This window comes from Triticum urartu, chromosome 7A, assembly GCF_056163025.1.
Source record: "Triticum urartu cultivar PI428250 chromosome 7A, HENAU_Tu73, whole genome shotgun sequence".
NCBI lineage: Eukaryota > Viridiplantae > Streptophyta > Magnoliopsida > Poales > Poaceae > Triticum > Triticum urartu.
Genome location: NC_141879.1, coordinates 381,745,710 through 381,771,965, shown reverse-complemented (window position 1 = coordinate 381,771,965; position 26,256 = coordinate 381,745,710). Strand labels below are relative to the sequence as shown.

Sequence of the window (26,256 nt, the reverse complement as noted above, 5' to 3'; positions counted from 1 at the left end):
TGGCAGATTTGCAAATTGGTGTCATGGGGGGGCCAACAACGAAATTGGTTGCACCGACAACGTTTTTCTGAATGCTTGCTTTCCATAGGAAATCCGGCGCATTTTGCCTCCACCGCATTACGCTAGTGTGATGTGTTGAACATTTGTTGAATGATTACCGTCAATGGGTCCACATGTCGTGCCAGTAAATAACCAGGGTTAGCATTAAACTTAAACAACTGCTAAGATAATGGTCAAAGGATCTGGGTATTATAGGGCTCGGTTAAACCAAAAGGTATGCAAGGCAAGAGGGAGAGAGGGGGTGCTGGATCTGGATCAGGGAGACGTCTCTGGAGACAATGAGAGACTACTGCAACTAGTTCTTTCTCATATCCCAACAAATAATCTTGCTATCCTGGTAGTAGCACCTCCAAAAGACATCCCCATTTGTATTTTCGGTCAGCTTGACTGATCAGTTTGCCACAAGAATAGATAGGGAAACAATTCCTGACAGGAACAGGGTTAACCGTTCAATTCGCAGATTAAAAAATAACAGCCCAGAGGGCAATGACACATACATATAAAATTTCCTAGGTTGAAGCAAGAAAGGTGTAGTTTATGACTAGCTGCAGCCAAACAACACACTCACATATCCCTTCCAATCCCTCTCACTCTGAAGAACCTCGGTACGTGTCGATCTTGCCAGCTCCAGGGTTAAAAATAGCAAGAATAACAAGAGCTCCTAGTAGTATCAGCATCATCCCCAGTGAGTTCATCAGCATCGCTTCTGTGGAGAAGCGCCCAATCATTTTTGCACTCTGCATGAAGATTGACTTCTCCAGAAGTCCAGTCACGCTTGTGGCGATGGCAAGAACATAGAGAAATACACCCAAGAACACATGCCAGGGGAGCAGGGACGCTCTGTTGCTTCTAGATCCTCCAGGGTACCAGAAGGTCAAAAATCCAGCAGCCCACTGTGGAGATTCCATGAGAGGAGGAGAATAAGTTATATAAGACCTCTTTATCTCTAAACAATTTAATAACAAAAACATCATGACTGCACATGAGATACCATCTCTTCTCTACCTGCAAGCTGAAGATGATGATGCAAGAAAGGCCCAACCAGGAGTGGAGTGTGTACAAGTGGTCAATTTCTTTTTCATCGTGGAACTTCCAGACAGCCCAGAGGCCAACTAGACTCAAAAACATGGCAAGGAACTGCAACGTAATGTGTACTAACTTCTTCAGTTTCTTGGTTCCTGGCACTGTCTTGTACGCCAAAAGAGCTGCATGAAGCACCATATCAACAAGAATTTATAAGATGTATACCCGATACAAATTAAATAACTGAATTCAACTCTAATGGTCTGGTCCCCAAACCTGGTCTTGGGGTTGTATCTGCTAGGTGTCAATTCAGATTTTACTATTCAAACAAATGAGACTACTTACTTTGGAGTTTCAGTCTATCCGAATCTGGCTACGAGTTGGATTGGGTTTCAGACATAAATAGGTAAAGTATGCTATTAGTTTTGCTTTGCGGTGTTTCCCTATATTTCTGAAGTATACTATTGTGACGAGTTGGGTGAACCAAACTTGGTTAGAATCATTTCCAGCATGCCGAGAATCCATATCATTAGCTACATAACATACTTTCTACATATAATTAACCAAGATATAAGATACAATGACAGCTTAGTCTAGTTGGAATACTATGGAATGATATGTATTTCATACATCTAAAATATTATGCACATGCCAGAAATAGCCAAAGCAACACATTTGGCATGAAATTGAGTGAGTCCATACAAAAAATTATATGCCACAATAACAAGGCCGTTCTGAAACTAAAGTGTTTTCGTCGATATCACTGACCTTCAGCATTCAGGACTACCAATCCAATCAGCATTAGCACAGGGTGTACCTGAAAAGATGCACATTAGTATCACAAGAAGATGAGATCACTATACACAATAATAATATCTACTGAACATAATTATAATAACCAACTTTGGTATTGCATGCAAAACCACAAACGCATAAACAATATGGTTGGTTATTGGTTGACAAAGTGACATGTTACAAGACTGGCTGTCGCGGCAGTGTTGCTGACAAATGGCATGCACTGAATCCTTGTCTGATGGTCTTAATAGACAAACATGAGTACATGACTGAAATAATCCAAATTTCATTCTGAGTGCACAGATAATGTGCACAACTACACATAGATGTGTACAAATGCAGCTATAGGATGTATGTTCCCTCCCACCCAATATCCCATGTGGAGAATTACTACGTGAAACGCAAGCAGCAGCACAAAAATATAAGAAGAATTCTAGTACCAACCAATTTGTAAAATCAATCCCTCCAAAGACATATCACCCTGTTTTCCTGAAATCTTGTCATTTAAAGCTTATTGTTGAGATTAATGAATTGTCAAATGACACACAAAAGATATGTGACACAGAGGTAAACCCTACACTCAAGCACCCACCATTGCATGTCAAAATCCACAATCTTTTTTTCACGGAAAGGCTGATGTTTCAAAATGGAATGAACCGGAAACATTCCCCTTTTTTTGCTCAGAGACTTGTCCATCAGATCACATGGCATGCAGCACTTCCCATGTAACACTCCTAAAATGATGGATGATCTGGCTGCATGAATTTGAGAAGTGAAGTACACAAAGAGTAATTTTTTCCAAGCAGATGTTTTCTTGTCTATTTCTCAGTTGAATATCAACTGATAAAAACAATGTTTCAAAAGAATTCCGACTTGCCATTCTACACACGGACGTTCAAATTTTCAGTCATTCATTATGCAAGTGTAAGCCCTGCACATCCCAAACACCACAAATACTATCCAAAAAATTGCTAATTTCTACCTAAAGGGTTAGAAACTAAGTCTTAGTGACCACTAGTCATAAATGAACCTATTGTTCCAATCATAGTGCCACATCCCCGTCCACCGTCTTGACGTAGACAGACATCAGAGGCTTACCCTCTTCAATCGTTCCTCTCTCTTCTCTACCAACTCTCATCCCCTACTTCAAATCCCTTAGCTGCATGCGGTTCACCTGTGAGATCCATAGCTGGTGCCTCACAATTGGTATTAGTCGCCACGATTGGTTCCGTCTGCCTCGCTAATCCTCTCGATAGAACGGTAAAATTCCACGATGAAGGGTGTGGAATTGCTTCAGTGAATCCACCCAAAATCACAAGCAGGGTTTGTTTGATGTAAAGACACGTTGCAACAGCGCCGTCGAAGGCTGCCGCTCCCACGGCTTGGACCAGTTAGCCATCGCTACTATGGGGGAAAGCACCGACCAACTTTAGTCATCCACGGCGACACTGCTCACCAAGTTTGACCACATGACCACTAAACTCAGCAATTTTGGTAAGAAACTCATCACCACCCAGGAGAGCATGGATGAGATTCGTGATAAGAAAGCAATGCTCGAGGCAACGCTGGCAACGTCCACGGCAGCTCCCATACTCACGACGACCCAAGCGGCTCCTTTATGACGTTTGGGTGGTCCCTCGTTTGGCGAATCAGTGGTTGCCATTACTGGAGATGCCAGATGGAGTGCCACCATGTACCGGGTTCATCACGGCGCCAGGCTCACCTCAAGATGGAGTCGAAACATGCCACGTCGATGTTCCGGGGCGCGGGCAAGTTTAGAGCGTGAGCGACCATGGGAGCATCAGCTCGAGCGGGATCGACCATGAGATCACGACCACAATCACTGTGTCAAGTTGCCGAAGCACGACTTTCCTCAGTTCTCCGGTGACAACCCCCGTATGTGGATTGATCTCGCTCACGCTTACTTTGACATGTGTCAAGTTCCTACTCATCAATGGGTGTCTATCACAACCTTGTATTTGGATGGTGGGTGTCTTCCACAACCTTGTATTTCGATGGCCATGTGGCACTGTTGTGGAAGGCATTCAAACGGCGCCACCGAGCTTGACCTTGGGAGGAATTCAATTTTGCTACTCCCTCCGATCCATATTACTTGTCGCTCAGTTTAGGCAAACACATTCAGTTGTGGAATACAGAACAGCTTTCGAGTCAGCAATAGACCACCTGATCGCTTTTGATCCCACTCTTAACACAAAAGTTTTTTGTGTCCCAGTTTGTTCTCAGCCTCAAGGATTATATCAGGGCTGCAGTCTGATTTCAGACATCTACGAGTGTAACGCGTGCCGTGGAGCTTGCTCGGATTCAGGAAGAATAGCTGGACTCACACAGCCCTCGTGCACGCACTTGGCCAAGCAAATGCAACAGGTAGCTCCGTAGCTGTTCCCAATACTGTAGCCCCTGTTCCTCCTCGGTGGCAACAACGCAAGACAACTGATGATTTTGTTAGAATCGCTAGCTTCTCTAGCTGTCACCCAGGACTCTCACTAAAGAGATGTGCTTTGCTTCACACAGAAAGAGCTGCTACTAGTGGGATACTTTATTTGCTACAAGCCTGCCTACAGTAACCACCATTGCTACAGTAGTATGGCTCATAGCTAGTTCATCTACTGCACAACTCATACCCAAGTAGATGAAAACTCATATAAAGTTAGGATAACTATTGAGTGATGACGTATGCCATGACATCATATTCTTCTTGGCTAAAGTTTCATAATGTCCCTCAACATCCAACTCAATTTGACCTCTTCCTTCTCATGCATGTTATCCTGGGATCGTCTTCGTCTTTTCGTACTGCATGATCATAGCTACCACATACGACATCCCCTTTGACGAATTCACACACATTTTCTTGTGGACACAACTAACACGAGAACTCTGTTCTTGTGGACACAACAAGACCAACTTGGAGTACAAGACAAGGCAGGATCAAATCCTAGTCTATCCTATACTTCCTAATAATCGATCTAGACTCTACCCCGATCCTCGATTTGGGTTGACGACCCCAGGTCACCGGAAGCGGGACCAACCGGCGTTCCAGGCTACTTCCCAATCCAAAAAAAATTAAGTCTTAACCCGATTGAAAGAAATTAACAAAGTTTCACCACAACACAAAGTAGAATAAAGTCACACAAAACCACACGGAAAAGAAGCGGTGAAAAGGAGAAGCTTTTCACCAAGTTCCAATGGTGATTTGCTGCTGGAAATTAAAACAGCCCTTGATCACATACTCGATACTCAGTAGTCAATACGAGATCACCCCAAACCTTGAATTACCCACCATCCTAAATCTCACAGATTCGCTACAAAAACTCTCACGTTGCTACTTTTGCAGGGTTCAGATGCAAGAGCTAATCGCACTAATTTAGTTTTGTATGATACTGTGAACAGGCCTGCTTTGGACTGGTTTTGGTGGGTTGGTCCGTACATAATAGTGGAATCTAAACCCCTCAATCCTGATCTCAGGATCGAGTAATAAAAATTTTCCCCACTAGGCGGCAGCAAGATCAACAGGTGATCCGTGGTCCGAAACGAGATATGCAACAGAATAGAAGGGAAAGAAGAGATGTTTTTTCTCGATTACGTTGAAGATGAGGAGCTTGTCTTTCTCGGCGGAGAGCGCCATACCGCCGCGGAAGTGGACGGCCCAGACGAGGATGACCGCTGCCGCGGCCACGCCAAGCAGCCGTACGAGGCCGAACAACGGGAACCTCACCGCGGGTACCGCCGCCATCGCCTCGGTCGGCAAGATCGAGCGCGTACAGGGAAGGACGATTAGGGAAGCTAGAGCAAAGACGCCGATCTGTGCAAGTCATCTTGCGAAGCGGACGAGAGTGAGTGTTCACGGGCTTCAGCAGAGGACGTTTTCATAACTATATAGGCGTATCTATGGAAGGAGCTTTCAGTTTAGCTATACCCTTTTTTTCTTTCACGGGTGATAGGCGTGGGTCAACCGGCTCAAATTTCGACTGGTCGTGAAGCAGCCACCCAATTCGGCTTTCTTGAACCGTATCATTGCTTTGTTCTCCTTAGGCCTCGTTCGGTTGAGGTGGTTTTTGAAGAAAAATGGCAAGGTTTGAGGGGGATTAGATCCTCTACAAGTCAAAATCCTCTTCAATCTACTCCAATTCCTTTGGAAGGAGGATTAAACGAACAAGGCCTTATTGAGTATAATGTTTATTAAGAAAGACGAGATAGACTAGAATTTGTTCTGACTTGTCTTGTGCTTCAAATAGATTATTGTACTCTTATATATATGCCCACGAGACTCAAACAATACAATGAACTATTCCACCAATCCCTTTTTTTCTTCTAACATGATATTTATCGCAAGTCGATCTTAAACATTAGCCGCCGCCGCTTTCGCACGCGCCGCCCCCGGGGCGGTCGGCCTCCATCACCGCTGCCGGGGTCCGCGCCGCCCGTACCTAGGATTCGTCCGCCGGTCGTGTTAATCGGCTGCCCTAGAGAGTCTTTTCCCTGAGTCTTGCTTCGGGGTTTTCTCTCTCCCGCCGGTCATCTTGATCGCGCGGTTTCTTTTTGGTTTTCCGATCTATTTTTGATCGTTTTGTGTCGCACATCGCCGCCGTCGATCCCGGGCGCCTCTTGATAGAGGCAAAGGTGTCCCGTCTTTTGATGAGATGGTGGCTATCGTTTTGGAGGAAGTCGACTTTGACGATCCGACTACGAACGTGCGAGAACGTCGCGCCTTAGCAATCGCTAAACCAACTCCGAGAGGTTATTGACCACGCCGGAGCACGATCAACCTGACCACGAAGGCCTGTTTCCTGCAGGCAAACGAAGAACAAGCAAGAAACTGAGATTGCAATCTGGATATTGCGAATATAAGAGGAAAGCTTTATTGATCAAGGTGGGGTTCTGTGACGTCTTTGTCTGGTTGTTGAACAAAATGAAGTACGCGAAGTTGCAGCTATGGCGAACTTTAATCTAAACAAAACTCAAAGTCTAAACGACGCCCTAAGGGTTGTATATATGGAGGAAGATTGGGGAATTTCGTGGTCCTTGGAGGAGGGGTCCGAAACCTACCCTAACTCTTGTTTTCCCACACATACGGACTCTAAAAATAGCCTATACTTAAGTATTTCAAAAATATATGGGCCTGGCCCAATAATAAGGTGACGCAGCACCTAGAATAGCCTCTGGACGAAATTTATGAAGTGGCATCTTGTATATTTCGTCCAAGACTTCATGCACTCCTTATGGTGGCTTCAAAGTCCTGAAATCATCACGTGTAACTCCGTTCTCGATCCCCTTGCGCATGCCATCATCTCCATCCTTAGTCTTGCTCCAGTGTTCATCCCTCTTATCCAAGCTAGGCCCTTCATTTATAAGCAAAACAAATGTATCCAATTTAGGCAGCATCATATTTTCATGAACATTAGAATCATTACCAAGAAACGAAAGTACCTGATAATTTAATTGGCGTGCGCGAGCTCTAGTAATTGGTCCAGTATGTATAGCAGCTAGGGATGTGGGTGTAACAATGGTATTGATGTCCTCATTATCCCCCCTTCTTGAAATGAATTCGTCCTCGACAAAAGCTCATCTTCCTCATCCAAATAAGGCTACAAATCTGCAATGTTAAAAGTGGGACTAACCCCAAAATCTACAGGCAGCTCAAGTTTATATGCGTTATCATTTGTTTTCTCTAACACCTTAAAAGGACCATCAGCACGTGGCATTAGTTTTGATTTGCACAAATTAGAAAATCTATCCTTACGCAAATGTAACCAAACAAGATCTCCAGGAGCAAACACAACATGTTTTCTACCCTTATCTCCAGCAAGTTTATATTTAGCATTCATACGCTCAATGTTTTCCTTAGTTAACTCGTGCATTTTTAAAATCAATTCAGCACATTCTTTAGCATCAAAATTAACCTTCTCCGAAGATGGAAGAGGCAACAAATCAATAGGTGCACGAGGTAGGAAACCATACACAATTTCAAAAAGGGTACATCTTAGTGGTAGAATGCAATGAACGATTATAAGCAAATTCAATATGAGGCAAGCATGGTAGACAATGTTCTATTGACAACTTCAGTTTGTCCATCAGTTTGGGGGTGACAAGTAGTACTAAAAAGCAGTTTAGTCCCCAACTTAGCCCATAAACATCTCCAAAAGTGGCTAAGAAATTTAGTATCACGATCTGAAACAATAATATTTGGCACACCATGCAAGTGAATAATTTCACGAAAGAACAAATCAGCAACATTAACAACATCATCGCTTTTATGACATGGTATAAAGTGTGCCTTTTTCGAGAATCTATCCCGACAACAAATATGCTATCCCTCCCCTTCTTTGTTTGAGGTAAACCTAAAACAAAGTCCATAGATATATCCTCCCAAGGAACACTAGGTACAGGCAAAGTCATATATAAACCATGAGGTTTGAGTCGGACTTAGCTTTTTGACATGTAGTGCAGCGAACAACAAAACGCTCAACATCCCGTCTCATCTTTGACCAATAAAAATGTGTAGCAAGTATATCCTCCATCTTCTTAAAGCCAAAGTGTCCCATTAATCCTCCTCCATGCACCTCCTGCAACAACAAAAGACGAACAGAGCTAGCTGGAATGCATAGCTTGTTAGCACGAAACACAAATTCATCGTTAAGAACGAACTTGTTTCAAGTTCTCCCTTCCTTACAATTCTGCAATACATCTTTAAATTCAGCATTATGCACATATTGATCTTTGATGGTCTCCAAACCAAATATTTTAAAGTCAAGTTGTGAAAGCATAGTATAACGACGAGACAATGCATCAGCAATAACATTTTCTTTACCCTTCTTGTGTTTAATGACATAAGGGAAAGTCTCAATGAATTCAACCCATTTAGCATGTCTACGGTTCAGTTTTGCTTGACTTTTAATGTGTTTCAAAGATTCATGATCAGAATGTATAACAAATTCCTTGGGCCATAAATAATGTTGCCGTGTTTCTAAGGTCCGAACAAGAGCATATAATTCTTTATCATAAGTAGAATAGTTCAGACTAGGCCCACTCAATTTTTCAGAAAAGTATGCAACAGGTTTGCCATCTTGTAACAACACACCTCCTAACCCAATTCCACTAGCATCACATTCAAGCTCAAAAGTCTTATTAAAATCCGGAAGTTGGAGTAAAGGAGCATGTGTCAACTTATCTTTCAATACCGTGAAGGCTTCATCCTGTGTGGTACCCCAAACAAAAGACACATCCTTCTTTGTAAGCTCATTGAGAGGTGCAACAATGGTGCTGAAATATCTCACAAAATGCCTATAGAAACTAGCGAGGCCAAGGAAACTCCTCACGTGTGTGACCGTTTTGGGATGCGGCCAACTCTCAATAGCTTCAATCTTGGCTTTATCAACTTCAATTCCCTGTGGAGTAACAACATAGCCAAGAAAAGATACTCGGTCGGTGCAAAAGGTGCACTTTCCAAGGTTACCAAACAAACATGCATCATGTAGAGCAATAAAAACAGCACGTAAATGTTCCAAATGTTCCTCCAAAGATTTGCTATAAATCAATATGCCATCAAAGTAAACTACCACAAATCGTCTAATGAAAGTACGTAAAACTTTGTTCATTAATCTCATGAAAGTACTAGGTGCATTGGTTAACCCAAAAGGCATGACTAACCACTCATATAATCCAAACTTAGTTTTAAATGATGTTTTCCATTCATCTCCCAATTTCATACGAATTTGATGGTATCCACTACGCAAATCAACTTTGGAGAATATTGTAGAGCCACTCAATTCATCAAGCATATCATCTAGCCTAGGAATAGGATGACGATAACGAATAGTAATATTATTAATGCCTCTACAATTAACGCACATACGCGACATACCATCCTTTTTCGGCACTAAAATGATAGGAACAACACAAGGGCTAAGGGATTCGCGTATATAACCTTTGTCGAGCAGTTCTTGTACTTGACGCATAATCTTCTTCGTCTCCTATGGATTGGTACGGTATGGTGCACGGTTGGGTAATGATGCACCAGGAATTAAGTCAATTTGATGCTCAATCCCTCGAATAGGTGGTAATCCCGGTGGCACGTCTTGTGGAAAGACGTCAGCGAACTCCTGCAAAATGTTAGTGACAGCAGGAGGCAAAGAGGAAGACACGACTTCGAATGAAAATAATGCCTCTTTGCACACAAAAGCGTAGCAAACAGATTTGCTAAAATCTAGATCATCAATATCAGATTTGGTGGCAAGTAAACATGCACTTTTCACTTTATTTTCAGAAGCAACACTAGATGGTTTATTATTAGGCTTCATTTGTTGCTCAAATTCTTTTGCCACAATCTGATTTTCACTCTTATTTTTCTCCTGTTTTGCTTTATTAGATCTATTAATATCATCTTTCAAAATGGAATCAGGAGTCATAGGAAGCAAAGTAATATTTTTATCCTTATGAACAAGAGTATACTCATTGTTTCTACCATGGTGTACAGAACTTTTATCAAATTGCCATGGTCTACCAAGTAATAAGGAACATGCTTGCATAGGTACCACATCACAATCAACATAATCAACATATGTAGAGATACTAAAATGCACACGAACAATGCGTGTTACCCTAACCTTGCCGTTGTTGTTGAACCATTGGATGTAGTAAGGATGTGGATGTGGTCTTGTGGTGAGAGATAGTTTCTCCACCATCTCCATGCTAGCCAAGTTATTGCAGCTCCCTCCATCTATAATGACGCGAACAGAATGTTCCTTCACAACTCTCTTTGTATGGAACAAATTATGCCTCTGATTTTGCTCAGCTTGTGTAACCTGCACACTCAGAACACGTTGAGCAACTAAACATTCATACCTGTCAGCATCTTCAGCAGCCATGTATTGTGTCTCATGATCAGAGTCATCTCCACCGTGTTCTTCATGTGTAATAAGAGCCAAAGTCTCCTCATCATAGTCACTAGCGGACTCATACCCACCATCCTCAGTAACAATCATCACACGCTGAGATTTGCATTCTCTCGCAAAATGTCCTCTTCCCTTACAACGACGACAAATAATATCACTTGTGTGCCCTGTTGGTGCCATGGAAGAAGAAGAGCTCTGTGCAGGCCCAGTAGGTGTGCTCTTGGCAGATAGTGGTGGTTGTGCTTTCTTTCTTGTATCACGGCTGGAGGTGGCACCTGATGGAGGTGCTGGTCCAGTGGAAGTAGAGGATGCACATGGTGTCCATGATGAAGATCGACCTGCAGAAAAGTTAGTTCGTGACAATGCCTGTCGATCCTGCACTTCACGTTCAGCTTTACAAGCAAGATGGAATAAACGAGTGATATTAGTATACTCCTTATACTCTAGAATGGTCTGAATCTCTCTATTTAATCCACTGAGGGAGTCCTGGATTAGGGGGTATCCGGACAACCGGACTATATCCTTTGGCCGGACTGTTGGACTATGAAGATACAAGATTGAAGACTTCGTCCCGTGTCCGGATGGGACTCTCCTTGGCATGGAAGGCAAGCTTCGCAGTACGGATATGTAGATCTCCTTCCTTGTAACCGACTATGTGTAACCCTAGCCCCCTCCGGTGTCTATATAAACCGAAGGGTTTAGTCCGTAGGACTAACAACAACAATCATACCAGAGGCTAGCTTCTAGGGTTTAGCCTCTTCGCTCTCGTGGTAGATCAACTCTTGTACTACTCATATTATCAAGAACAATCAAGCAAGATGTAGGGTATTACCTCCATCAAGAGGGCCCGAACTTGGGTAAACATCGTGTCCCCCGCCTCCTGTTACCATCCGCCTAGACGCACAGTTCGGCACCCCCTACCCGAGATCCGCTGGTTTTGACACTAACATTGGTGCTTTCATTGAGGGTTCCTCTGTGTCGTCATCGTTTGGCTTGATGGCTCCTTCGATCATCGATAGCGATGCAGTCCAGGGTGAGACTTTTCTCCCCGGACAGATCTTTGTATTCGGTGGCTCCGCACTGCGGGCCAACTCGCTTGGCCATCTAGAGCAGATCGAGAGTTACGCCCCTGGACACCAGGTCAGGTTTGGAAGCTTAAACTACACGGCCGACATCCGCGGAGACTTGATCTTCGACGGATTCGAGCCCCTGCCGAGTGCGCCGCACGGTTACGATGAGTATGATTTAGCTCTACCATCGGACAGTGTTCAGGAGACCGCATCGGCAACCGCTCCGACCCTCAATTCGGAGCCAATTGCGCCATCCATGGATGCATGGATAGACCCCACCACGGAGGCCGCATTCTCAGCGGCGATCGAGCCGAGTATCGACCTTACCCTTCACGGGAGCCGTGACGCCAAACTGTCGGATTCTTCCCCGGCCACGGACTCCGAACCGCCTGCGCCCATGCCTATCGAATCCAACTGGGCGCCGATCTTGGAGTTCACCTCCGCGGATATCCTTCAGCTCTCGCCCTTTGGCGACATACTGAACTCATTAAGGTCTCTCTCCTTGTCAGGAGAGTCCTGGCCGAACTATGGCCGGCCAGATCGGGATGCGGACGACGAAATTCGCCGCCCACCCACCACCCACTTAGTAGCCACTGTCGACGATTTGACCGACATGCTCGCCTTCGACTCTGAAGACATCGACAGTATGGACGACGATACAGGAGACGAACAGGAGCCACTGCCCACAGGGCACTGGATGCCCACTTCATCATATGATGTATACATGGTGGACACACCCAAAGAAAAAGATGACGAGGAACGGAAGGACGCAACGAAGGATCGTTCCCTCGAGAAGCAGTCAAAGCGGCGGCGTAAGCGCCGCTCCAAATCCCGCCTCGGCAGAAACTGCGATCATATAGACCCAGCGATAGAGCAGGGTGAGCCAGCGGACGACAAACACGGCATTGAACCACCGTCCGACCACGGCAACACGAAGAATCAAACCAAACAACCCGACTCCGGCGAAGATAACAGTCCGGATGACATCACACCGGACAGGCACCCGGAGCAACAGAATACCCATCAAAGGCTTGTTGCCACTGCGAGGAGTCTGAAAAAGCAGAAGCAAAGGCTCAGGGCTGCACAAGACACACTCAGAATTAGATGGAGTGAAGTACTCAACACTGTAGCAAAATACGGCGGTAGTCGCCACACAAAGAGCTACTCGAAGCAAAAGCTGCTACCTGAATTCGATGAGGAGGCCTTAGATCCCCTGCAATCAAAAAACAAAACAGCCATCCGGTCGGATAGACGACCTCGTGGCCAACATAGAGCGGTAAACGATGCCGCACACAAGCCAGTACGCGATCCACGTGAGGGCTCGCATCAAAAGGACGGGGCAACCAGATCCATCTACAGGCCAAGCAAGCGTGCTCCAGCACGCAATGCAACACAACAAAAATCCGAACACCACGATACACCCAAATACAGGGGTGCCGCACACCCCCTATGTTTCACCGATGAGGTGCTGGACCATGAATTTCTAGAGGGACTCAAACCCATAAACATAGAGGCGTACGACAGAATGACGGACCCTAGGGTCTGGATTGAGGACTACATCCTCCATATCCACATGGCTCGAGGAGACGATCTCCACGCCATCAAGTACTTACCCCTCAAGCTCAAAGGGCCAGCTCGGCACTGGCTTAAAAGCCTCCCCGAAAACTCCATTGGAAGCTGGGAAGAGCCCGAAGACGCTTTTCGGGCAAATTTTCAAGGGACCTATGTCCGACCACCGGATGCAGACGATTTAAGTCATATAACTCAACAGCCAGGAGAGTCAGCCCGAAAGCTTTGGAACAGGTTTCTCACTAAAAGAACCAAATAGTCGACTGTCTGGACGCCGAAGCCTTAGCAGCTTTCAAGCACAGCGTTCAAGACGAATGGCTTGCCAGACACCTCGGCCAAGAAAAGCCGAGAACAATGAAAGCATTAACAAGCCTCATGACCCGCTTTTGCGCGGGCGAGGATAGTTGGTTAGCCCGATGCAGCACCAGCGACCCAAGTACATCCGAAGTCAGGGACGGAAACGGCAAGCCACGACGCAGCAAAAACAAGCGCCGGAATAAAGAAGATAGCCCGAAGAGCACGGCGGTAAACGCCAGATTCAGAAGCTCTCGGCCAGGTCAGCAAAAGCTGCCCTCCAAAGGCAACAAAGACGAACTGTCCAGCCTGAACAAGATTCTGGACAAACTATGTCAGATCCACAGCACCCCCGATAAACCTGCAAATCATACCCATAGAGAATGTTGGGTCTTCAAGCAGTCCGACAAACTCAACGCCGAACACAAGGGGCAGGATACACCAAGCGAGGACGAGGACGAGCCTCGCAAGCAAAGCACTGGGGAACAGAAGAAATTCCCACCAGAAGTCAAAACAGTAAATGTGTTACACGTGATGAAGGGGATAAACAAAGCGGCACTCCTAGAGACACATGCCCCAGGGCCTATCACCGCGGAGTTCTACCACTGGTTGTCCAAACTGATCACCTTTGACCATCGGGATTACTCGGCAAGTATCCGGCATGCAGGATGGGATGCCTTGGTGTTAGACCCAATAATTGACGGATACCACTTCACACGAGTCCTGATGGACGGCGGCCGTAGTTTAAACCTGATATATCAGGACACAGTCTGCAAAATGGGGATAGACCCAACAAAAATTGGCCATAGCAATACTACCTTTAAAGGAGTAACGCCAGGCCCAGAAGCCCACTGTACGGGCTCCCTGCTACTAGAGGTTATATTCGGCTTTCCCCATAACTTCCGTAGCGAAAAGTTAACATTCCACATCGCTCCGTTCCAAAGTGGCTATCAAGCACTACTCGGACGCGAAGCTTTCGCTCGCTTTAACGCAATACTGCATTACGCTTCTCTCATGCTTAAGATGCCCGGTCAACGTGGCATCATTACAGTAAATGGAAATATTGAGCGCTCCTTGCGCGCGGAAGACCGTGCGGCTGCCTTGGCAGCCGCACACTAGACGGCCTCACCAACTAAAGCATCTGACAGGTCGTTAAGACCACGGACACGGTTAGACGAGTCCGGTGCAGCTATATATAATTGATACAGATTTGATGGCTATACCCCTATAACAATACAAGGGGCTCAACGCGTGTTAACAAGTGACAATTAGGCTCAACTTTACTCATATTGAACTATACATGGTATATTTAGTATAACCTACCCTTTGCACGGCAACTTTTCAACTAAGTTCCCCTCTTTTACAGATGACCATCGTGCTACACCCGTCCAGGATACGGCACAACGGAGACACAGGCGCAGACGTGCAGCAGGGACCCGTTCCAAGGATTCTTTTTAGATTAAGACCCTGCGTAAACCTTTTTTACTGTCCCTTGTTGATACACATCCCCCGGATTCTCAGTACAATTGAGAAGGATGCTGACTTATTGGCATGTGGCCATGTCAGAATATTGCACGTACCTGGACACCAGGGGCTTCTTACAAAGGGCACGGTTTAGCCTGGTTTACATCATAAAGACCGAATACCTTAGGGAGTGTTCGACGTCGCGAGCTTGGCCTTATATGCATCAACTCCGAATCATGTCTTTGGTCAAATGTTGGGTTTGCCCGGCTCCTGTGTTTTGCTGCCTTACGTTCCGCTCTATCGGCTAAGGCGGCACCAGGAGAACTACTGCGATTGTGCCCTGGTTCATCCAGACGAGCACCTCAGTAGAGAAAGCTGAAAACTGTCTGTCATGATATAGCGTGAGACTGGTTAACCACTCGATGACCTAACGGAATCTTCGGGATTCCTCTGCCTTAACGAAGGGCCGGCGCCCCGAATTCGGATGAGCGCGGAGCCACCAGGGGCTATATAGTAGCCCTACTGTCAAACTCCTCTGGCTAAGTGAAATTGTTAAAGCATTATAGTCCAATTGCCTAGTTCGCTGCGCTATCACCTCCTTAATGGACCAAGACGTTGGATCAAGTGTGAACATGCGTCTTCTGCGAGCACCCCGCATTATATGCGTGGGGGCTGAAGCCGACGACTGCCATCTTTCAAGTTATATACATATATACATAAACGGCCGCACATTGTTTTTAGAATGGGAATACATGTCACTCAAACATAATATTCTTTGAGCACTAAGCCTCTATCGAATGAGCGCCTTCAAGAACTTCTTCAAAGTAGTTCTCGGCAGCCACTCGGCCTATGGCCAAACCCTGTGCCACAACAGTGGTGGCATCCATCTCCGCCCAGTATGTTTTGACACGGGCAAGGGCCATCCGCGAGCCTTCTATGCACGCCGACCTCTTTACAGCATCGATGCGTGGCACAACACCAAGGAATTGTTGCACTAAGCTAAAGTAGCTATTCGACCTTGGCCCTCTCAGCCACAGATGATCCACAACTGACCTCATGGCAAGTCCGGATAATCTATGGAGCTCGGCCCACTTGGCCATTTGCTCATTCAATAGCAGCGGACGGGCTGGAGCATGAAACTGTGACCAAAACAGTTTTTCCACTTCGTGATCTTTCCGATCCTTGAAGTACTCGGCCGCATCAGCAACACTTGCAGCCAAATCCACATAGGCGTCCGCAGAACTCCATAGCCGGTCCAGAGGTGCATACTTCGGATCCCTGAACTTAGTCCGCAACAAGAAGGGCTTCCCAGATACAATATCCGCAGCTTGATGCAGCTCCTCCTTCGCCGCTCTAATTTTGGAGCGGGCTTCCTTGGCAGCCACCCGAGCCTTTTCCAGGTCCGTCGCCTTCGCCCGGTTTTCTTCTTCAAGAAGCTGGTAACGGTCAGCAGCATCTTTTAACTCTACAGCCATCTTGGCTATTTTTTCTTTGCTCTCGCAATGCATGGCCTGTTCGGCCCTTAACTCTTCGGCCGCCTTTAAAGCGGCCGCATTGCTACTCCTTGCTTGCTCCTTGGCTCGGGCAAGCTCCGCCCGAAGGGTCTCCACGGTGGCAGCTCCATCTGCAGTCACAACATATTAAAGATACTGGCATCATGCTGCTCTTATTATGTGACAATCACCAGAAAAATCACCTACCCATGTGCCTCGTCAAGCCGCTTGTTAACAAGCACGATGTCGGCATCTGCCGCATCCAGTTGCCGCCTTAGTTTGGCAAACCCATCAGTTCGGCTAGCCACCAGAGCTTCAACCACCTGCACATAAAGGCGGTCTGGTTATTACCTGGTACTATGATCCTCTGTTTTCCACCATTTTCGACGACAACCAGAGTCTCAGGGGCTACTATCTACACAGGGCACATCTAAAAATGTGCGGTACTATCAACAATGTACATCATTTCGTGTACCTCAAAACCCATCAGTAGACTCATAAAGGCTTCATGCAACCCGCTTTTGGCGGACGAAATCCTTTCAATCACCATACCCATCAACGTGCGGTGCTCTTCTGAGATAGCCTCTTGCTCTAGCAGATCCCTCAGTACGTCCGACCGCACACCAGACGGTGCCGGACTCTTTTGATTGCTATCTTCAAGAGCCGGATACTGAGGACTTCGGGTGGCCATAGGATTACCTTCTGGCCTAGCCGGATCAGGAGAAACCCTCCGCGGCGACACCTCGGGGTCGCCCGCCTCGTGAGGCGGTGTGGCAGGGGGAGGCGTTTCGCTCTCCATCATCTCTGGAAGAAGATCCCTTGAAGATGAGCTCTGCTGAGAAGGGCTAAGATCCGAATTGCAAGATAAATGCTTCGATTATTTTCCTCAGAAGTAAAGCGAGATATTTTCATTATTAAGTACCCTTTTACTTACAGCTCGGTGGAGGGCTGATCCCCTTGAGGGCATAGTGCGGCCAGGGTATCCCCCAGGGCAGACCCTCCGGCGGAGATTTCTTCCCCCGTTTAGAGACCATTGTCTCCGGGTCCTCAGAGGAGGTTCTCTTCCTTCCCTGGGGAGAGGAAGTTTCAGTTCCTCCTCCCCGGCTAACCTCCTTCGCAGAGGCGCTAGCCTCCTTGTTCCTTTATCTTCTCCTGAGGGCGCTTGATAAGGCGCGATCTCCAGCATCCTGGTTAGCGCGAGATTTGGTGAGGTCCCAGGGAGGGGGGCCGGACACCTGATAAACTTTGCCTTCGCTACCCAATCCTGGTTAAAGAGCAGCTTTTTAGGGCAATGTTGCGATAAATAAATGGACAGTGTGTTCGGATGCGGGGCTACTTACTTGGGTATCCGGGCGATTGCAGCTCAGACCTGCATCCTCAGTGATGCCCGGACACATTATTTGTGTTCCGAAGAACAATTTGTACATCTCTTCGTGCGTCATGCCGAGGAAATGTTGAATAGCTCGCGGTCCTTCCGGGTTGAATTCCCACATGCGAAGGGGCCGGCGTTTGCAAGGCTGGACTTGACGAACTAGCATAATTTGCACTACCATAACCAGACTGAAATCTCTCTCAAAGAGATCTCGGATACGGCTTTGCAGTATTGGCACGTCCTTGGCTGGACCCCAGCTCAGCCCCCTGCTGATCCATGACATCAGTTGTGGTGGGGGGCCTGAGCGAAAGGTGGGGCAGCTACCCACTTGGCACTCCGGGGAGCTGTGATGTAGAACCACTCCCGCTGCCACAATCCAGATACCTCTGGGAAGCAACCCTCAGGCCATGGAGCGTCAGCAATTTTTCTTATTAAAGCGCCTCCACACGCTGCATGCTGCCCCTCGATCATCTTCAGCTTCACATCGAAGGTCTTGAGCCACAGGCCGAAGTGAGGGGTAATGCGGAGGAAGGCCTCACATACGACAATAAATGTCGAGATGTGAAGAAGGGAATCCGGGGCCAGATCATGAAAATCTAGCCCATAATAGAACATAAGACCCCTAATAAAGGGATCCAGAGCGAGGCCTAGTCCTCGGAGGAAGTGGGAGACGAACACGACGCTCTCATTGGGTTTGGGAGTAGGGACGACCTGCCCTCGGGCAGGCAGCCGATGCGAAATTTCGGCGGTCAGATATCTGGCCTCTCTCAACTTCTTGATGTCCTCCTCCGTGACGGAGGAAGGCATCCACCGACCTTGAAGGTTGGATTTAGACATAGTTGAAGGTCCGAAGCATCTGACCTGAGTTTTGGGTGTTAGAACTCGAGGCGGGGGAAGGATTTGATTAAGCACGAGAGGAAAAAAAGAAAAAGCCTTGTCCCCTTTATAAAGAGGGTGAATATCAAGCGTCCTCCTCGTGGCCGTTTGGTACTTGCCTAAGATCTAGGAGTCCTACCAATAGGCACGGTTGGGTTACCCACGTCCGTATTGATGAGAATCCCGTAATAAAGGGGACACGATCTCTGCTTTGACAAGACGTGCCAAGGAAACCGCCTCACGAAACACGCCGAGATTGGTTATAAAAAACGATTCGAATAAAGACCTGGCTGTGGTGTGATGTCATACTACGGGGTACATCAGCAGATTAGATTTATGAAAATATTATTCTCTCTACGGTGGTATGTGGAACCTGTTTAGCAGAGCCGGAGACAATCCTCGTGTTCAAAATCTTCTATGAAGTATTCGGAGGAGGAACCCGCCTTGCAATGCCGAAGGCAATCCGTGCGCCGGACTCATCGTCATTGAAGCCTGGTTCAGGGGCTACTGAGGGAGTCCTGGATTAGGGGGTATCCGGACAGCCAGACTATATCCTTTGGCCAGACTGTTGGACTATGAAGATACAAGATTGAAGACTTCGTCCCGTGTCCAGATGGGACTCTCCTTGGCGTGGAAGGCAAGCTTGGCAGTACGGATATGTAGATCTCCTTCCTTGTAACCGACTCTGTGTAACCCTAGCCCCCTCCGGTGTCTATATAAACCAGAGGGTTTAGTCCATAGGACTAACAACAACAATCATACCATAGGCTAGTTTCTAGGGTTTAGCCTCTTGGATCTCGTGGTAGATCAACTCTTGTACTACTCATATTATCAAGAACAATCAAGCAGGACGTAGGGTATTACCTCCATCAAGAGGGCCCGAACCTGGGTAAGCATCGTGCCCCCGCCTCCTGTTACCATCCGCCTAGACGCACAGTTCGGGACCCCCTACCCGAGATCCGCCGGTTTTGACACCGACATCCACCCATAAAACATGCAAGCATAGCTTCATTATCCTCAATAATACCACATCTAATCATGCCAGTTTGTAATTCCTGGTAATATTCTTCTACCAAAATTTTTCCTTGTCTTAAACGCTGCAATTTTTGAAGTAATTCACGTTGATAATATGGTGGAACCCAACGAGTACGCATAACAGTTTTCAAAGCAGCCCAAGCAGCTGGAATATGATATAATCTACAATGTTCAGACCACCAAACACATGGAAAGCTAGTGAAAGCACAAACAGCAGCAGGAACACGTCTCTCCTCAGGATATTGTAAACATGTAAATCATTGTTCAGTTTCTAACTCCCAAGTAAGATATATACCAGGAACATATCTACCCTCAAATGGTGGAATATTCAATTTCAGCTTAGGGAGATGGTCATGATCTCGTACCTGAGGGGGAGCCCTACCATTGCCATTATTTACATGTGGACAACCTGGTGGTTGTGGTGTTGGTGGTTGCACGTAGTTCTGATTTTGATCAACCTCATCCTCGCAATCTCCCACATAATCATCCTCCTCCGCATCAGCAGCAGGAGCCACAAAAGAATCAACAGCAGCACCAACAGTGCGCAAGAGGGACACGACTCGCTCGGTGGAGGGCTATTTCTCGACGTGGAGGTAGTCGTCGTCGTTGTTGTTGTTGTAGAGGTGCGTTAGGTGCAGCCGGTGGTGGTGGTGGAAGACACGCGAGTAATTCATTAAACTTGTTATCGAGCTTTGTTTCGAACGTCTTCTCCATGCCATCTATCTTCTCTATGGCCTCTTCAAATCTGTTTAGCACATCTTGCACCTATCCACTCATCATTTGCTGAAATTTATCATGCAACTCCTTATTCATCATGTTCTCCCAGTCAGTCTCGTCGGCTTGTGATCCTGTCATGGTTAGGAGCAATAGAAACACACAAGAATATGATCCTACAGACTACTAATAAGAGGTGGTGGTGGGTGTCGGTGTCAAAACCGGCGCATCTCGGGTAGGGGGTCCCGAACTGTGCGTCTAAGGCGGATGGTAACAGGAGGTAGGGGACACGATGTTTTACCCAGGTTCGGGCCCTCTTGATGGAGGTAAAACCCTATGTCCTGCTTGATTGTTCTTGATAATATGAGTAGTACAAGAGTTGATCTACCACGAGATCAGAGAGGCTAAACCCTAGAAGCTAGCCTATGGTATGGTTGTATGATGTCCTACGGACTAAACCCTCCGGTTTATATAGACACCGGAGGGGGCTAGGGTTACACAGAGTCGGTTACAAGGAAGGAAATCTACATATCCGTATTGCCAAGCTTGCCTTCCACGCCAAGGAGAGTCCCATCCGGACACGGGACGAAGTCTTCAAGCTTGTATCTTCATAGTCCAATAGTCCGGCCAAAGGATATAATCTGGCTGTTCGGATACCCCCTAATTCAGGACTCCCTCAGTAGCCCCTGAACCAGGCTTCAATGATGATAAGTCCGGCGCGCAGATTGTCTTTGGCATTGCAAGGCGGGTTCCTCCTCCGAATAATTCATAGAAGATCTTGAACACGAGGATCGTGTCCGGCTCTGCAAAATAAGTTCCACATACCACCGTAGAGGGAATAATATTTACACACATCTAATCTGCTGACGTACCCCGTAGCGTGACATCACACCACAGCCAGGTGTTTATTCAAATCATTTTTCATAACCTATCTCAGCGTGTTTCGCGAGGCGGTTTCCTTGGCACGTCTTATTGAAGCAGAGATCGTGTCCCCTTATTACGGGATTCCCATCAATACGGACGTGGGTAACCCAACCGTGCCATCAATTACGGCGCTTGGGGGATAAGCGAGTTTTACGAGGCTAGTGGGGGCGCATAGTTTCGTCTGCCCTTATAAAGGGATAAGGTTTCACCTTTTTCTACCCACGCCTTCTTCCTCCTTGCTCATCCATTCTCACGCACTCGAGCTCCAGCGCCCAAGTCCACATCCTTCTCCTCAACTCTCTCCAAACATGTCCGGAGTGGGAGGCAAGTGGATGGTCTCCTTCATCACGGAGGGACACATCAAAAAACTACGTGGGGCCGGATACTTAGCCGCGGATATCGCGCACCGGCTGCCAGCCGCGGGGCAGATCGTCCCTACCCCGGAACCTCATGAAAGGGTGGGTTTCCTCCCCCACTTCGTGCGTGGACTGGGGTTTCCCCTCCATCCATTCGTTCGCGGCCTTATGTTCTATTGTGGGCTGGACTTTCATGATCTGGCCCCGAATTTCATCCTCAACATCTCGGCGTTCATCGTCGTGTGCGAGGCTTTCCTCCGCATCTGGCCCCACTTCGGCCTGTGGCTAAAGACCTTCAATATCAAGCCGAAGGTAGTAGGTGGCCAACAAGCGGAATGCGGCGGGGTCATGGTGGGCAAAATGCCCAACATTACGTGGCTTGAGGGCTCCTTCGTGGAGACCATAAAGGGGTGGCAATCGGGGTGGTTCTACATCACCGAGCCGCGCGACACCAACTGGGTGGCGGCCCCAGAGTTTCGATCCAGAATCCCCACGCGGCTCACTTCCTACAAGGAGAAGGGCCTGTCCTGGGGTTCATCGGTGGAGCCGGACGGACTCCAGAAGTGTATCCGGAACATGATAAGCAAGAAACTTAAGCTTGTCAACATAGTCCAGGTCATGCTCTTTCGCCGGATCCTCCCGTGTCAACAACGGGCTTTCAACTTATGGGAGTTCGACCCGGCCCAGCACCGGACTCTACGCGAGCTCTTTGACACGACGCATAAGGACGTCTGGAAGGTGCTGTTCAAGGGCGCCGAGGTCCCTCCTTCTCTTATCGAGGACCGCGGGCTAAGCGCGAAGCGCCCTGCGAATCTGATAAGTTCTATACATCTGGTAGGGTATTTATTTCCCATAGCTTAACCATGTGCGGGGTCTGAGCTCCCATGCCTTTGACAGGACTGGGTGGAGACATCGGAGCAGATTAACTGTCCGGCCCCTCTGCCCGAAGACCCTACGGATGCTCTCCTGACGGAGATGCGGACTCCGGCTCCTTATGAGGTGCCGGAGAAGACCAAGAAGAAGGCCAAGGGAACCCGAAAGAGTTCCCGATGCCAGGTGGTATCGGACTCATCGTCCGATAACTCCGAGACGCACTCCTCCGTGAAAACAAGGAGGAGGAAGATGAAGACTCTCCCCCTCCAGCCGGGGGAGATAAGAAAAGGAAGGCCGCCCCAACCGGGGAGGCCGAAGGGTCCAAGAAGGGAAGGACTCTCCTTCCAGACTGTTCCACCACCGCCGCCGACGGCGAAGACGAGTGGTTACTCAAGGCCAAGCCCCTGGCAAAGTCGTAAGTATTCGGATACCAGAGTAACTCATAGCATACTTTTGTTGCACTGCTTCTCCTAACCTCGAATATGATCATGCAGTCCGCCCCGAGCCCGTATCGACGTATCCTTGTCGGACGGTTCCTTGGACTCGTCGGATATGGATAGCGATCCACTTCCATCCGCCTCCTCTCCTCGCCCTATGGACGATGTCGAGGTATTGTCTCAAGGGGCACCGAACCGGGGGGAGATAGTCCCGGAGGTGCCTCAAGGCGACCTTCCGGACTCCAGGAGCAAAGGGAGCAAGGCTCCCAGGGGATCCAAGTTTGGCCCTCAGCCGAACACCGCGCCGGAACCTCCAGTGGTTCCGGACTCGGGCAGGCGGCCCCCTTCCAAGAGGGGCAAGCCGTCCGTGCCGGTGACCTCTGTCCATCCAGAGGCACCGGACGACCTGCTGGGAGCGCTTCTCGGCGCTTCCATCGACGAAGAGCACCGCACTATTATGAGTGCGGTGATCAAGAAGGTTCAGTCCGCCAAGAGCGGACTGACTGAAGCCTGTGCCAGCCTTCTAACAGGCTTTGAGGTAAGTATTTAAAATATAGGAAAAATATTACCGCATAGACAGTAGCCCCTGATGCTTTGTTTGGTGTTCACAAAGAAAAGCCGAGTAGAGGATCAAATAATATCTGCAGGAATCTAATATAAGTATGTCTATATGTGTATGCAGGCTTCGCTGCTGACCTCTGCCGCACTGACTGCGGAGGTCGCCGCACTGAAGCAGAACCTCGAGCGGTCCGAGAAAGAGCTCGGCCTTGCCAAGAGGCAGCTCGAGGAGAACAAAGGTAAGTAATGCCTTGTCCATATATATATATATAAAGATGCGGTTGCGAAATGACAGGATCATCATGGATGTGCCAGGGGCCACGACCGAAGTGGCGACCCTGAAGCAAGCGCTGTCCAAGACCGAAAACAAAGCGGCCAAGGAGTGCACCGAGCGGGAAAAACAAGAGGCATGGGTGGGCGAGGTGCATCAAGAGCTCCAGGCTCTCGTGAAGAAGCACGAGGCTTTGGAGCTTGACTCGAAGACGCGAGAGTCTGAGCTTGCTGCGACCCTCGAGAGCACAAAGCATGCCAAGGCTGAAGCCCAAAAGGCCCTCCAGGAAATTGAGGCGATGAGGAAGATAGCGGCGGGTAAGGCATTCAATATGCAAAGCAAGCATGTGAAAGTAAATTACTTGTTACTTACCCGAGTCTGGAGCTCTCTAGGAGCATTCGAAGATTTGCCCCGCAGCGTGTCGGATGCCGCGAAATATTACCAGGCCGAGGAGGGAAGCTCAACAGAGAAGTTGTTCTGGTCTCAGTATACTGGGACAGAACACCCGATGCCTATGAGCGACCAGCTGAAGCAACTGGTCGAGCTGCATAAGGCGGCCGAATAGGCCATGAGGGGCCTTATAGTCCGGATGTGGCCTGGCGACTCCCTTCCCAACAGCTACTTCGGCCTGGTGAGGTGGCTTGTAGATGCCTGCCCATGGCTGGAGGTCATAAAGCGGCCCATCTGCATCGAAGGTGCACGCCGGGCCTTTGCCCGCGCGAAGCTGCACTGGGCCAAGATGGACGCCGAGAAGCTGGTGAAGGAGGGGTCGCCGCTGGGCAAGGAGCATCGCCACCCTGAGATGTATTATGAGGGTGTCCTGAAGGGTGCCCGTCTTGTGGCGGACGAGTGTGCGAAGGATGTAATTTTTGAATGAACTTGCTCGTGTGATCCTGTATTATGAAAACTTGTTCATATGCGCTATGCAACACTTGTTTGAATTTAAAATATTACCTTATGTGCGGCTATTTGTTAAATCTGAGAGATGGCCAGTCGCCGGCTTCTGCCCCCATGCCACGAGTGCTGGGGTGTTCGGGATAAATCTGAGCACTCCTTTTCCCATTGTTGGGTCCTTCGAGGGAGGTGCTCAGCACAACGAACAAGGCAATCGGACTATAATGCTTTATCACTCTCACTTAGCCATAGAAGTCTACAATTTAAAATTTTGGTGAAGCCCCTAGTATTCGGAAGGCCGAATTCGGGACGCTATACACGCCTTAAGCCGGACAAAGGCGACTCCTCGCTCTAAGCGGCATGAGTCTTTAGGGACTCGAGACCTCTCGAACAGCGACCAGCTCTCGCCTTATCATGACAGTCAGTTTTAGCTTTATCTACTGAGGTGCTTAGTCTAGATGAACCGGGGCACAGTCGCAGTAGTTCTCCCAGTGGTACCTTAGCCGATATAGCGGAACGTAAGGTACCAAAACATGGGAGCCGGGCAAACCCAACTATTGACCCAAGACATGATTCGGAACTAATGCATATAATGCTATAATTTGGGGTGCCGCACTGTCGAAAGTGTTCGAACTTCTCACGCCGTATTATGGGGTACGCTTAAGCCCCTGGCGTATGGGCCGTACCAGAGTGTACGGGTGCTGGATGTCATGAATGAACATATATAAAAAAGAATAGAGAATGCGGTAATAGTCTAGTGCTATGCATTGTTTATTCAAAAAGGTGCGTCGAAGCAGAATGATACAAGTAGTGCGATAAGCAAAAAGTAGGACTATTTGACATGTCCCCTCCAAGGGCAAGCTGAGGAATGGTATTTAAAGCAAGTATTTCACTCGTTATCGGAGACCACCTGGGAGTTCCGTGGTGCGACGTGGCTTTCTGCCTCCTTGGTTGTTGCACCGTGTGTCCGGCAATCGTACTGCCGGACGGGATTTCCAGAGATTAAAGTCCTGAAAGAGAGAAAAATAACAAAGCGGGAAGCCCCTAGTGTGGTTGAGCCGCGTCTTGGGGCGTGTTGTAGTCGTGCCCCCCTCCCCACCTGTGCCCATGGTATTTTTAATGCGTAATTATGTACGTGTGGCACGGATTTCGCCGTTTGGCTGGGACTGGGGTGGGGGCTGCATTGCTATGTGAGCTTGGAACGTGCCAGGCGGTCTTGTTGCCGATTACTCCGGGCGCGCTTGAAGGTGTCCGGTTTTTATTCGCCGA

General features: G+C 47.9%; 1 protein-coding gene across 1 annotated transcript; it reads right to left on the bottom strand.

Moving 5' to 3' along the window:
* Positions 1-401: 401 nt before the first annotated feature.
* Positions 402-5,782, bottom strand: CYB-1 (cytochrome B561-1). The gene is made up of 4 exons (XM_048682986.2): positions 5,480-5,782; positions 1,852-1,900; positions 1,066-1,265; positions 402-953 (listed from the first exon to the last, which is right to left on the bottom strand). The coding sequence occupies exons 1-4, from the start codon at positions 5,627-5,629 to the stop codon at positions 648-650; spliced, it is 705 nt and encodes a 234-aa protein (XP_048538943.1). The 5' UTR covers positions 5,630-5,782; the 3' UTR covers positions 402-647.
* Positions 5,783-26,256: the final 20,474 nt, after the last annotated feature.

Coding starts and splice junctions, on each gene's coding strand:
- CYB-1 (XM_048682986.2), bottom strand. CDS start 5,629: ATGGCGGCGGTACCCGCGGTGAGGTTCCCGTTGTTCGGCCTCGTACGG. Junction 1,266..1,851: donor GGTAGTCCTGAATGCTGAAG/GTCAGTGATATC, acceptor TGCTTCATGCAG/CTCTTTTGGCGTACAAGACA. Junction 954..1,065: donor TCATCATCTTCAGCTTGCAG/GTAGAGAAGAGA, acceptor GAATCTCCACAG/TGGGCTGCTGGATTTTTGAC.